Here is a 12,462-nt window from a genome sequence, read left to right as displayed (position 1 = left end):
ACACACATCTCAAGTGTCATTCAACACTTAAAGAAGGGTAGGCAGAAACAAGGAGAAAAATTACAAATTCATAGCCTAGTGTTAATTCTAAAATCATGAGAATTATCCCATCCTCCAGGAAATCTTATCCCTCAGCCCCAGAGGCTCAAACTCTGACTTTAGCCTCTGCTATTTTGAGAGTGGCATTCCTAGTGTTCTAGGTGGTAGCTTCTGAACATTCAAAGATGAATTTCTTTCTACCACAACTCTTATGTGAAAGTTTTATTGCACTTCCATTTGCACTATATCAAACACCCTCAAAACTTTCTTTGCTTGGGTGTTTGTTTGCAATACTTTAAGGGAACAAGCTCCCCCAACACCTACCTTAACAACTGGCACACAATACAAGCACCTCATAATGTTTAAATAAATTGGGAGTTCAAGTCTTAAATTCTTATATTAGTGGCTTGAGTAGCCACTAATATATCATTTGCCAGAGTTCACTTTAAATGTAATCTCCTAGAAGCTTCCTAAACTTAACGAAGTTGGCCATTACAAGCTCACATAGTAAGTCCTACTACTCTTTTATAACATCACTAGAGGTCCGGTGCACAAAATTCGTGCATGGGGGAGGGGGGTTTCCCCTCAGCTTGGCCTGTGCCCTCTTGCGATCTGGGAGCCCTGGGGGATGTCCAACTGCCACCACCACTGCTGCATTTGCCAGCCTTGAGCCCAGCTTCTGGCTGAGCAGCGCTCCGCTCCCCTTATGGGAGAACACTGACTACCAGGAGGCAGTTCCTGCATTGAGCTTCTGCCCTCTGGTGGTCAGTGTATTTCATAGCAACCAGTCATTCCACTGTTGGTCGATTTGCATATTAGCCTTTTATTATACAGGATACTTTATAAAACAGAGCTTGAGACATAATAAATCCTCACATAATGCTTATTAAATAATTGAGGAAGAGCCTATTATGATGGCTATGTACTGGGTACAGACAGAAGATCGAACCCAGTTTCATGAAGGTAGTGCCTGATAAGGCCAAACAGTCATTTCTGATCCTAGTAAAGGAGGGCTAAGAAAATCATGGACTATATCCTGAGTACTTGAAGTCCCTAAGGCTTCTCAAGCAGAGGCTGATTAGTCAAGTATCAAGAACCCAGTCAAAGAAATTCCAATTGGAAAGCAATTTAGATGGATGAAGTGACCTCTAATTTTTTCCCCCAATTTTTATTATCCTATATAAATGCTGATAACTCTAGATAGAGATTAAACAAAATTGGGCAATTATATTTAGGTTTAGCCTGAATTAGGAAAAATGCTTAATAAATGCTTTTTTATAACAAAAAGAGGCACCACACTTTTGAGAATTGTTCCAATACTCCAGCACTGAGTATGCAGAGCCACGTGCTAATTGAAATTTTTACTAATCATGCACTGCTTACTTTAAAAAAAACATTAACTGTGAAAATTTATCGCTAAGCTGGATTTCTCATTATTAAGAATAACCTTACTCTCATAAAACAAAGTAGCTCTTAAAATCTAAAAACCAAAAACAGAAAATATCATTTCTGAAAAACAACAGTCTGAAGAGATGTTGTCAACTAGTTAACACTTTGCATTAAATTTAATGGATGTTAAGAAAGAAGACATGCCAAGAAGCCTATCACATTCTTTTGCTGAGGGGTAAGGAAAAGGGATACAACATAAAATCACCATCAAAGACCAAAAACTTATTTGGCAGGCCTGCCCTGTAATTTTATATATGTGCACTTAAACTTTTAAGCTCCAAAAGCTTTAAGGTCAGTGAGTGAGTCTAATTCCCTTGTCTTGAAGATGGAATGGGTTGGGGGATAAAGGGGTGAGGCGGGCTGTGGTGGGGGCGGGGGGTGGGGAGGGAGGTGCTGACTTGCCAAAGGACGCAGTGCAATGCTCCACTGGAATCCAAACCCTGCTGCCCTACTCTCCAACCTGGAGGAAGATCTCCCCTTTTTTGGTTACCGTGCATTTACATGGTTTACCAACTCAGGTGTAATGAAAATTGACAAAACCCAACTATGTCTATCATGTGTTACTAAGTGAGGTTAAAACTACCTATCAGAATAAGCATTCCCTTATGCTCTCCAACTTTTTTTTCTATATAGTTTATTTTCTGGGCAATGAAAAATCAAAGCTTTTATTTATTCTATAAATATTTTATTACCAAGGCCAAGAAGCATTTTACCAATGATATAAATGGACCCAATACAGTGCATAGAATTATGTTATTTTGTTTTCCCATACTCGAAGTTTTAAAATTCTAGGCAGGGTTGTAACATAAAGGAAACATCACAGCAGCCTTTGCCAGGACAACAACCAGAGAAAAACACAAAGGCCAATCACCTTGCCTGCAGGCCTCCATAGTCAAGGAAGAGCAAGTGGTGCTACTGTTAAAGGAAGGCTCCCCTACAATAGTATTTCTTACAATTTAGTAACTAATAATTAAAAAGTGGATTAAACATAATGACTACTGCATGTACATGAATACAATGAATAGTATTTTTAAGCTACACATGAACTCACAGAGAAACTGGGAACTCTCTTGATTTATATTCAAAAAATTAACAAATATCTAGAAGTGTTTTGGAAAATGAAACACTTCATTGTTTATGTAAGTTAACTAAGACAACACAGCCAGTTTCTCCCTGGTTCTCAAAAACAATCCTTAATTATCAAAATGGTTTGGGGGCACAATCAATTTCATTTGGCAATGACTGAGAAAAATAAACAATGGGTCTGTTGGCAGAGGCAGAATTTGAGCCCTGGACAATTACTGTGCAACAAACCAAAAGAGATGCCTGCATCACCAACCAAAAGAACTGGGAAACAGCTTTCAAATGAAGTATTATCCCCTTTCTCACACATTAGCCCAATAAAAAAACACAAGATTTCATTTTCTTTCAGTAGCTTAGCAAGCTAACTTTCAAAGAATTTAATAAGTTAACAAAAAGATGCATGGCTGGTAGTAGAATTTTAGAGGTATAAGACATCTGATTTCAACTAATAGTCATTGTACCTGAACAACCCATTAAATTACCCAAGACATCCACAATTCAAAGACTATTATGCCAAGTTTAAATATATTTTAGAAAAAAACAACAATAACTGTAGGCTATGTCAAAAGGACACCAGTCTTTAGAAAAACTCCAGCTTCTAAAGAGATCTTATACAATCAAAAGGCGGTCAGTGAATTTCCTCATTCATTAAATCCCAAAACCTGAGAGGATTGCCCCCACAATTTTATTCTAACATTGCTGAAATTTTCTCCAATGGCATAAATACTAGGTATCAAAAGGAATAGCATTATGGGAAGCACAGTCAATTCTTAATTATACATTTTTATAGATAATCCAAATTGATTTGACTTTCAAGTATTAATTTATATTAACTTTTCAATAATGGATATATCTGACTTTCTGGGAATTCCTGCATTTCCACAAAAAGTAACAAATACAAGTTGGTGGAAATTGAAAAACTGTAATACATTATTCTTTTACCTAAAACATTTTCATTATTAGGCCAACTAATGTTCCTCACATAAAATCAAGTATCCTATTATTTTAATTAAAGTTACTAAAATTGTCTATGAAGAAAAATAACACACTGAGAATGTGAATGAATCCACATCATAAGAAAACACCTACTGCCCCAAATTTAACATCTTAAGAGTAATTTCCTCTTAAAATTATTTTTCAGTTTATCTTTAGAAGATTAAAATGGCACTACTGAGAAGTGTACCAGCTAGTATTTATTTCTCTAATGTTCCTTGTCAATTTCTTTTTTTTCTTCAATTGGCTTTCACAAATAAAAGTCATCTATCCTACTAGAAAACAAAAAACAAAAAAAAACAACCTTGTTACTAACAACAAAGGCAATAAGAGATTATATATTGGAAAACAAAGTTTTCATCAGCTCAACTCAGTTTCTTTTAATTTCTCACTTATAATTGTGACTCTGACTTTAACTAAATCCCTCACTTTCTAGCAATATAATGTATCCTAAGCCACATCTTTAAAAAATGAGGAGTGTGCCGTAGTCATTGCTTTGCCACCTCTAGTCCTGCCTCAAATCCATGTCACAAACTGCCTGGGCTAAAAGCACCCACGTCCTCTACATAATCAGCAACAGGCTAAATTTGGTCCCAGGATCTGAGAAGAACCTGGCCAACGTCTGACCTCCACAACCTGGCCCAGAATGTTTCTCATCCCTGTATTCATTCGAGACCCCTCTGGTTATTATTAGCTCAGCTGATTCTTCCTGGCGAGCTGCCATCTACCAAACAAGCATCACCAGAATAGCCATAAAGAGAGAATTCCAACAAGTGGGAGCATTGACAGGCCTCAAATAATTTTAACAGAGATATTCAAATGGCTTCCCCTGAAATGTAAGAGAGTACCTCAATTTAAGAACATTAAGAGACATGTTTACTAGTATATAATTTAGATAGATAATGGTCTGTTAAAAATAGTTTTGTTTAAAAAGATCCTCTAATATTACAGTATAAGCACATAACATGGCCTTAGCTGGCTAGTGACAAAAGTCCCTGCGCCATTTATAAGAATCAAATCATGTGTAGGGAGATAACTCCACAGCAATCAGAACTTTTTAAAAAGCAAAATCCCAAATGACACAGTAACAAGCCTAGCATAAAGTCATAGCTGCTGATTACCTCTACTACCTCCAATAGAGATAAGAAGCCCCTTCTCACTCAGCTAGTACTTACTTTTTTTTTTTTTTTTTTAAGAATAACTGGGGGCCCCGAAACAATCCCTCAAGGGGAGAAAACTACCAAGTTGAGAATAATATCACAGGTAGGCAGAAGGTAGAATACACCAAATTAGGGTACTATGCCCTAGAATCAGTAGGGTCTTCCTCTGAAAAGAAATCTTAAGTGCTTGAGGAACACAGGCTTGGAAGATGCCCAAAGAAAGTTGAACCTTCCTTTGGTCAAGGCATATACCGTTTCCCCGAAAATAAGACAGTGTCTTATATTAATTTTTTCTCCCAAAGTTGCGCTAGGTCTTATTTTCAGGGGATGTCTTATCTTTCCATGTGCTAGGTCTTATTTTCGGGGAAACACGGTATGCTGAGAAGTCTCCTTAATTGACATTAAGTAGTTTTATTAAATGAACATTTTTACCTCGTAACTTATGGTTAAAACATTTGAGAATGGAGAGGCCCAAGCTGTCCTATAAAAGCACATTGATTTGGGGGGAAGAGATTCAAGCCAAGTACAGCAGCCCCAATTTCCAGGAAATTCGAAAACATGTGTACACAACACATCATCTAAATTTCAAGTTTCCTCTGTAAGGAATACACAAGAAACCCCAACACAGTACATTGTACTTTGTAAGCACTCAGAAGTTTTTTTGTTGACTGGACTGAAACAAAGACTGTCACCAAGTATGTATTTACATTTCCGTTAAGCTTCTCCCCTATCCCCCACACTTCATTTTGTTGTTGTTACACATATCAGCTTCCACGTGCTAGGGGCCTGAACACCAAACCTGGGAAAGGAAAATAAAGACTCATCATACCTGCTGTGTTTCTATTTATTTCTATTAAGGACATTATCCTTACGGTGGACAAAGCTATCTGAAAGGCCACTGTCACTTTAAGAAAGAAAAGTAAAAATTACTAGCCATCTAGTATGTGACTAGTAAATTCACATAATTCATCTCATTTTAGCTTCTCAATAATCCTGTGGAATAGGTAATAATACCAAATGTTTATATAAGTAGAAACTGAGGTTCAGAAAAGTTGTGTCTAAGGTATGGTGACCAGACGTCCCGCGTCCCGCAGCGTTTTAAAAAAGTCCTGATTTTTGGAAAGAATGCAGGACAAGCTAGGGATAGGTGGGAGAACAGGAAGGAAATATATGGTTTTCGGCGGCCATGTGGCTATTTAGCCAGGATATGAGTTTTATATTATTTTTGTTAATGTTATCATGTTAAACTTTAAGAATAACAAATAATTGTTGAGAACTGATTATTGAGAACTGCTTATCAAAGTTCGCATTGTTGATCAGTTGTTAGAATTCGACCACCATTGTTTGGATTTAATGAACAATGGCATTTTTGGGAATGGCAACGATGAAAACATTTGATAACTGTCTCTCAGACGGTACACATCGTACTGCGTGCTAGTAAGCTAGTTAAACAAGTGATGTCATTACAAATCAGCTATTCAGATAATTTAGATAAGTAATTTATCTATTTCATAAATACATAAATTTTCTTGAATTTAGCAGACAGTACTCGTACTATTTATATTTTATAGTGGTGGCAAAAAGTCTAGCGCCGGCCTTGAAAGTGACACTTATGACTTACGTTACAGCAAATTCAGAGGAAAAATAATACAAGTTACTATTGTTGTTATTTAGCAATATAGGATTAAAATTAAAATAATTTTTAAAATATAGTTACTTTATAACAATCAAATTAATTTAATTTATAAATAACAATAAAATGTTTATGTAATTATGTACCTACTTACTGTGTTTTTAAGCAATATGTCTATAATAATTTATAATATAATTTTAAATTATTTTTTTTAGATTTTTAACATAATGAGTAAGAAAAGAGGATGCAAATTCAACGATGATCTAAGAAGTGAATTTCCTTTTATTAAAAAAACCAAAAGCGATTACATGGTAAAATGTGAGAAATGTAATAGTGAATTTTCTATTTCGCACGGCGGGAAGAATGATATTTCAAAGCACTTGGAGACACAGAAACATAAAAGATATTTAAATACTGCTGCATCTTCCTCCAAAATACAGGAATTTTTTCGGGAAACAACTTATGGTAAGGTGACCAGACATCCTGCTTTTGTTGGGACAGTCCCGATTCTTAACAGTTTGTCCAACGGCATTTTAAAAAAGTCGTGTGTCGTCCTTGCGTTTCTCCCGTGGTCGTGGTCCTCCCCCCTCCCCCGGTCAATGGTGCCTGGCTTTACCAATGTTAACATCTGGTCACCTTAGTCTAAGCTCACCTCTTAGCAACAGAGTTCATACCCTTTTTTCTTCTCAACATCTATGTAATTTTGAGAGGTGTTATTAAAAAAAAACAAGAAACAAAAAACAAACAAACCCTACAACCAAAAATGTAGGCTAACCTATGAAAAAGTACATGGAAAGTGTTGAGTTTATTACCCATCACAAATTCTTTTAGAGCATCAACCACTTCAGGATACTGTATTTCCCTATCTTTGCCCAAAGAGAACTGGCAGTCTAGTTTGGAGGAACAAGCCATTGGATAAGTTGTTTTTTTTTTAATGAAAGAGGCAAAAGGTATTGGAAAGGACAAGAGTTTTTAGATTCATCTACCCAGATATGAATTGCAGTGCTTACTATCTGTGAATTGACAATATGCTTCTATCTCCTCAACCGTAGAAGCCATGATAAAAAACCTGCTACTTCTAAGGGACTTGCAAAGCTTACATGAGACAACATATGCAGAGTTAGGGGACCGATAGTTGTCCAATCTTTCCCCTGTGAGTGGTGTGCCCTAAGTATCAATGAGTGGAAATACCAATAAGTGCTAAACAAAGATTTAAAAAATTTGATATATTACAAAAAATTTCCAACACAAAAATCTCAATCCTTACACTTTAAAACTAAACTATGGAGTCAGCCAAGTCATTAGCTAATTAGGTTTATCATTTATAAGAGCATCAGAGTTAATTAAACATAAAGGGGTTACACTTGAAGTCTGAATAAGTAGTAGTAATAAACCCATGATGTCTCAGTTTTGACAAATGTGTCACTTTCCTACAAACAAAAATATTCCAACATAAAAAATAGATGACAAGGGAAAGAAATGACAACATTCACAGAAACTCTTAAGTATTGTATTGCCACTTGATTTAGAATGTCCTGAAGGCAGCCATTAACAGTAAAGGCTGTGGAATCAGTCAAGGCGCAAAACCTTTGCAAGCTATTCTAAAACACAACTACAAGGAGCAGCTGGAGTTTAATATTCCTACTTTTTTAAAGAGAAGCGACTTTGGTGCACTTTTGCATAGCATATTCTTGCAAAATACCGGTTCTCTGGCAATTAAATTTTGTTATTGCTGTTACAAAACAAGCAAATTTCTAACAGTTACTTCTGCCTTGCTATTTCTGACTCAGACATTTATTTATTCAATAAACACATACGAAGCATCTCTCACCACATATAAAGGTATAGTAAGACTTTGAAAGTCTAATGATAAGTGGCTTTTCTGAGCTTAGTGCTAAAGGCAGGCCATTTCCCACAGGCAGGCCATCTGATTCCCTTACTTTTTTATACAAAACTCAAAGAAGAGTTAATAAAGTGTTGTAAAAGTTATTAGGGCATTTTTATTCCCTGGGTCAAATGAGGGCCATTACTGACAATTTTTTCAAAGTACATCTACATTTATTAAGAGTCGCATTAAGTGATTGTGAACTTTACTATAGCTGTGTGCTCAAGATGGCTGAAGCTTTCATACTTTGGGGTCTACAAAAAAAAAAGAAAAAAGAAAAAGGTTTACTTGCCTACGAGAAGGCGAATTCCATGCTATAAACTGGTTTAAGACAGCACCAATTTCAAAGTGTACAAAGTACGCACATATACACGCAGCGTTACTGCTTAAATCAGTTGAGTAATTCCTTAACCCCTTCTTAATACACATGTAGAATTCAGAGGGCAATTTTCAAATTTCAAAGAAACCTTAATAATCTTTGCAGATTCTAGAGTCGGTAAAAATAAATAAATAAATAAATAAATAAATAAATAAACACACACAGCAATGCAGCAAAGTCATTTCTCCTGCTGAAATGACCTCCAGCTTCTATGAGCTACTCCAGGTTTCGCAATAAATGAATCTGAGACTCACACCAAGTACACAAACGCAATCGGAGCTGAGTCCAACTTCCCCCAGCACAACAGTCCTGGCAAAACCCACCTGCCAGTCGCCCGGCCCTCCCAGTTCCCCATTTTGGCGGCGCACGCACACACACAGTTACCTTAACTTCGACCGAGAAAAGAAAACAGATGAACCAGCAGCCAGAATCCTGTTTTATCATCCTTTACAGCCACCAGCTCGAGGAATCAGAGCGCTTACTAACTAACCTGAGTTCAGGCAGTCAGGACTAAACCCAGGGGAGCAGAGGGACATAAATCAGAGGTCTCTGGAACGCCAGCCCAAGCTCAGACGTCAAAGGAACCAAAAGGCTTTTCTCAAAACAGCCTCTCCAATGAGCATTTCCACCCCCAAACCGCCCCCACGAGCGCCGGTGCCCGCACACAGCCCGCCGAAGCACCCGGGAGCTAGGAAGCGGCGCGCCTTACCTTGCACATATCTCGACATGGCAGGGATTTCCTTTTAAAATACGCCGGGTTATCTACCAGTGTCTATGTTAACGCCTAGAGGAGTCCCTCCACCAGGTAGTGATTTCCTCCTCCCCTGCTCTAACCACCGACGTGTTCTTTCTCCTCTTCCTAGGTTTAGCCACTTGAGGGAATATTTAGTCAAGGCGATTGAAAACTGCCCCCAAAAAGAAAAAGAAAAAAGAAAGAAAAAGGAAAATCTCCTCCACTTCCAAAGGCAGAAACTTGGTGCGACGGAGTCAGCTGGTAACTCTGCGCGCCTGACACCGCCGAGGGCCAGCGGAGACTCCCAGGAAAGGTAAAACCGCACGAAGTTACATTTCATCAATGAAAGAGGCGGACCCAGCGCGGCCGTGTCACCGCCCCCGGGTCCCCACGCCTCCGGGGCCGGGCGACCGCGGGCCTGGCCTCCCCTCCCCTCGGCCGCCAGCCTCCGGCCGGTCCTCCGCCAAACCGGCCGCGCCCCCCCAGCGGGGATGGGGAGGGGGTGGCAGAGGCCAGGGAGGAGCGACCATTTTTTCCCAGCCCCCAAACTTAAGGTGACCAGATGTCCCGCTTTCGGCGGGACAGTCCCGATTTCTAACAATTTGTCCCGCGTCCCGCAGTGTTTTAAAAAAAAGTCCCGATTTTTGGAAAGGTATTTGGAAAGAATGCACAAACTAGGGAACGGGCGGGAGAACGGGAAGGGAATGTACGCTTTTCCTCGGCCATGTGGCTATTTAGCCAGGATATGAGTTTTATATTATTTTTGTTAATGTTATCATGTTAAACTTTTAACAATAACAAGTCATTGTTGAGAACTGATTATCGAGAACTGCTCATCAAAGTTCGCATTGCCGATCAGCTGTCAGAATTCGACCACCATTGTTTGGACCCAATGAACAATGGCATGTTTTGGGGATGGGCAACGAAGAGGAAAACATTTGGTAACTGCGTGCTAGTAAGCTAGTTAAACAAGTGACGTCATTACAAGTCAGCTATTCAGATAATTCAGAAATTCATAAATACGTAAATTCCCTTGAAGTCAGCAGACAGACCTCGTATTATTTATATTTCAGTGGCGGCAAAAAGTCTAGCGCCAGCCTTGAAAGTGATATTTACGACTATACATAATTTTATTTATTATATTTGTAAATTGCACTTATGTTAAAATTTAAAATTATATATATATATATTACAATACTATTTTTGCGTTCTATGAAAATTTTTGTTGCTCCATAGAGACCAAATTTTTAATCAAGACCCTCCCCCCTTCTTTCCCCGCCCCCCCCCGCCCCCTCCCCAATGGTGTCCCGCTTTACCAATGTTACAATCTGGTCACCTTACCAAACCACCCCGGGACCAGGAGGAGCTAAGAACTCCCCATGGGCGGGCCGGCCTCCAGCTCCCGCCTCCCCGGGCGCCGGGCACGTCCGCGGGAGGAGGGGCCGGAGCCGCCCCGCCCCGCCCCGCCCGCCCCCGCGCCCGGAGGGGCCGCCCGCGAGGGGAGAGCCGCGCCGCCCGAGCCCCGCGGACAGGAGCCGGGAAGGCCCCATCCTGCCCGCTCACAGCCAGCCCCTGCGCTTCCGAGCCCCAGCTTCGGCCCTCTTCGGGGGCGGGGGAGGGTGGGGAGGGGGAGGCGGCCACAGCTGGTGAAGGAGAGAGACTCTCCCCTTCTCAGAGGGGAACACACCCTCCTCCGGGCGGGTGGGACGTCCGTCCCCGCCCCTCCCGCCCCGCCGCCGCCGAGACCCACCTTCCTCCTCTTCCTCCGGCGGCTGGGAAGTTGGGGGCCGCTTCTGGCGCGCCGGGAAGAAGGCTCGCAGGCTGAGGATGTCACCCTTCTCCTTCTCTCTCTCTCCCCACTCGCACACGCACACCGGGAACCCCTCGCCAGCGGCGGCAGCCCCACGGCCGGCGCCCTCCGCCCACCCGGCTGCCGGCTCCGGAGACCTGAAAGCCCCCACTTTCGCCTGAATCACTCCCCTCCCCCCTCCGCGGGGAGCAGCCCCCTCAATGCGGAAACGCTCCTGCCGCACGGACGGACAGCGGCAGCCGCCAGTCAGGAGCGGAGGCGGTGCCAGGCCTGGCCAATGAGAGGTGCCGAGGTGGCAGGGGGCGGGGCGTCTGCGGCTCTAAGGAAGCCCGGCCGGTGCGGGCGCGGAGCCGGAGGAGGGGATTCCGCGCGTGGTGGGTTCCCGCACTTGAGGCGGCGCAGGCAGCAGGGATGTCTCACCAGTAAATACCCAGCTTCCTACAGACAACTTCAGCCAGGGAGTGGTTGTTTTGCAGTCCGTACATATGGTGCCGCTTACCGGAGGGGGACGAGTTAGATACCTATCCGGCGAATAGAGAGGCAGAGCACTCCACAGCAGCGGCCCCTAAGAGCCCAGGCCCTTCTCACAAACTCCGCTCACACTATGGGGTCTGGGGAGGGTGAAGGTGCCTTCAGGAGTGAGCAGTGGAATGTATTGGGGCCCACTCACAGGAGGAGGGATTTAAAACGTGGAAGGAAGTGCCCTAGGAAGGCTCTCCCCCCGGAACCACCACGTCCGGTTCCTATTCCAGTAGAGATTTCTGCTATGATAGGCGTTTCCTTTTCCGATCAAAGTGGAGATGGCTTAAGTAACCCTCCAAGAGATGCTGGCGTGGCAATATATCTTCTCCAAGTCCTCCAAGAGAGAGGATGTGAAAAGACAGAAGGTTGGCAGTGGCCGGGGTGTGCAAGAGGGCCGCCCAGCACTCGACAACCGGCCTTGTATGACTTCAGTGCACCAGTCCATGGGTGCATCTTAGATTTTATACTTCATGGCTCAATTTAACCTACATCGGGGCAGATGAATTGTCAGCACTCTCTTAGGTGCCTTCAGTAAACCAGGTGATTCTTACCAAGAGTTTGGACAACACTAATCAACAAAGGTAAAGTGAGAATTTCTAAATTGACAGTTCTCTAAACACACTTAATATTTTGAGTGTCACATATTTATATAGAAACACTAGTGGCCCGGTGCATGAAATTCGTGCATGGGGGTGGGGGGTGAGGTCCCTCAGCCTGGCCTGCACCCTCTCCAATCTGGGACCCCTCGAGGGATGTCCAACTGCCAGTTTAGGCCC

At 41.8% G+C, this 12,462-nt stretch overlaps 2 protein-coding genes across 6 annotated transcripts in view; one reads left to right on the top strand and one right to left on the bottom strand.

The window, feature by feature from the left end:
• The window catches only part of UGP2 (UDP-glucose pyrophosphorylase 2), a 45,347-nt gene extending 34,007 nt beyond the window's left edge, over positions 1-11,340 (bottom strand). Inside the window, exon 1 of one of the 4 annotated variants that reach the window (XM_084901104.1) lies at positions 11,105-11,340. Coding sequence is in view for 2 of the 4 variants with exons in the window: in XM_084901105.1 (XP_084757231.1) it covers positions 9,331-9,349 (19 nt within the window). In the remaining 2 variants the exon portion in view is untranslated. Of the gene's footprint in view, positions 1-9,005; positions 9,135-9,330; positions 9,753-11,104 lie in introns of those variants that run through there. The other 3 variants (XM_084901105.1, XM_084901103.1, XM_084901106.1) reach the window with 3 other exon arrangements.
• Positions 11,341-11,432: 92 nt separating this feature from the next.
• Positions 11,433-12,462, top strand: part of WDPCP (WD repeat containing planar cell polarity effector) — a 361,986-nt gene continuing 360,956 nt past the window's right edge. For both annotated transcript variants that reach the window (XM_084901083.1, XM_084901081.1), the window contains exon 1: positions 11,433-12,267. The gene's annotated coding sequence lies outside the window, so the exon portion shown is untranslated. The remainder of the gene's footprint in view (positions 12,268-12,462) is intronic.

This window comes from Pipistrellus hanaki (genome assembly GCF_964339955.1).
Source record: "Pipistrellus hanaki genome assembly, chromosome: 12".
In the NCBI taxonomy this organism is placed as follows: Eukaryota; Metazoa; Chordata; class Mammalia; order Chiroptera; family Vespertilionidae; genus Pipistrellus; species Pipistrellus hanaki.
Note: the sequence above shows the minus strand (reverse complement) of the source record. Positions and strands in the feature narration are given on the sequence as shown.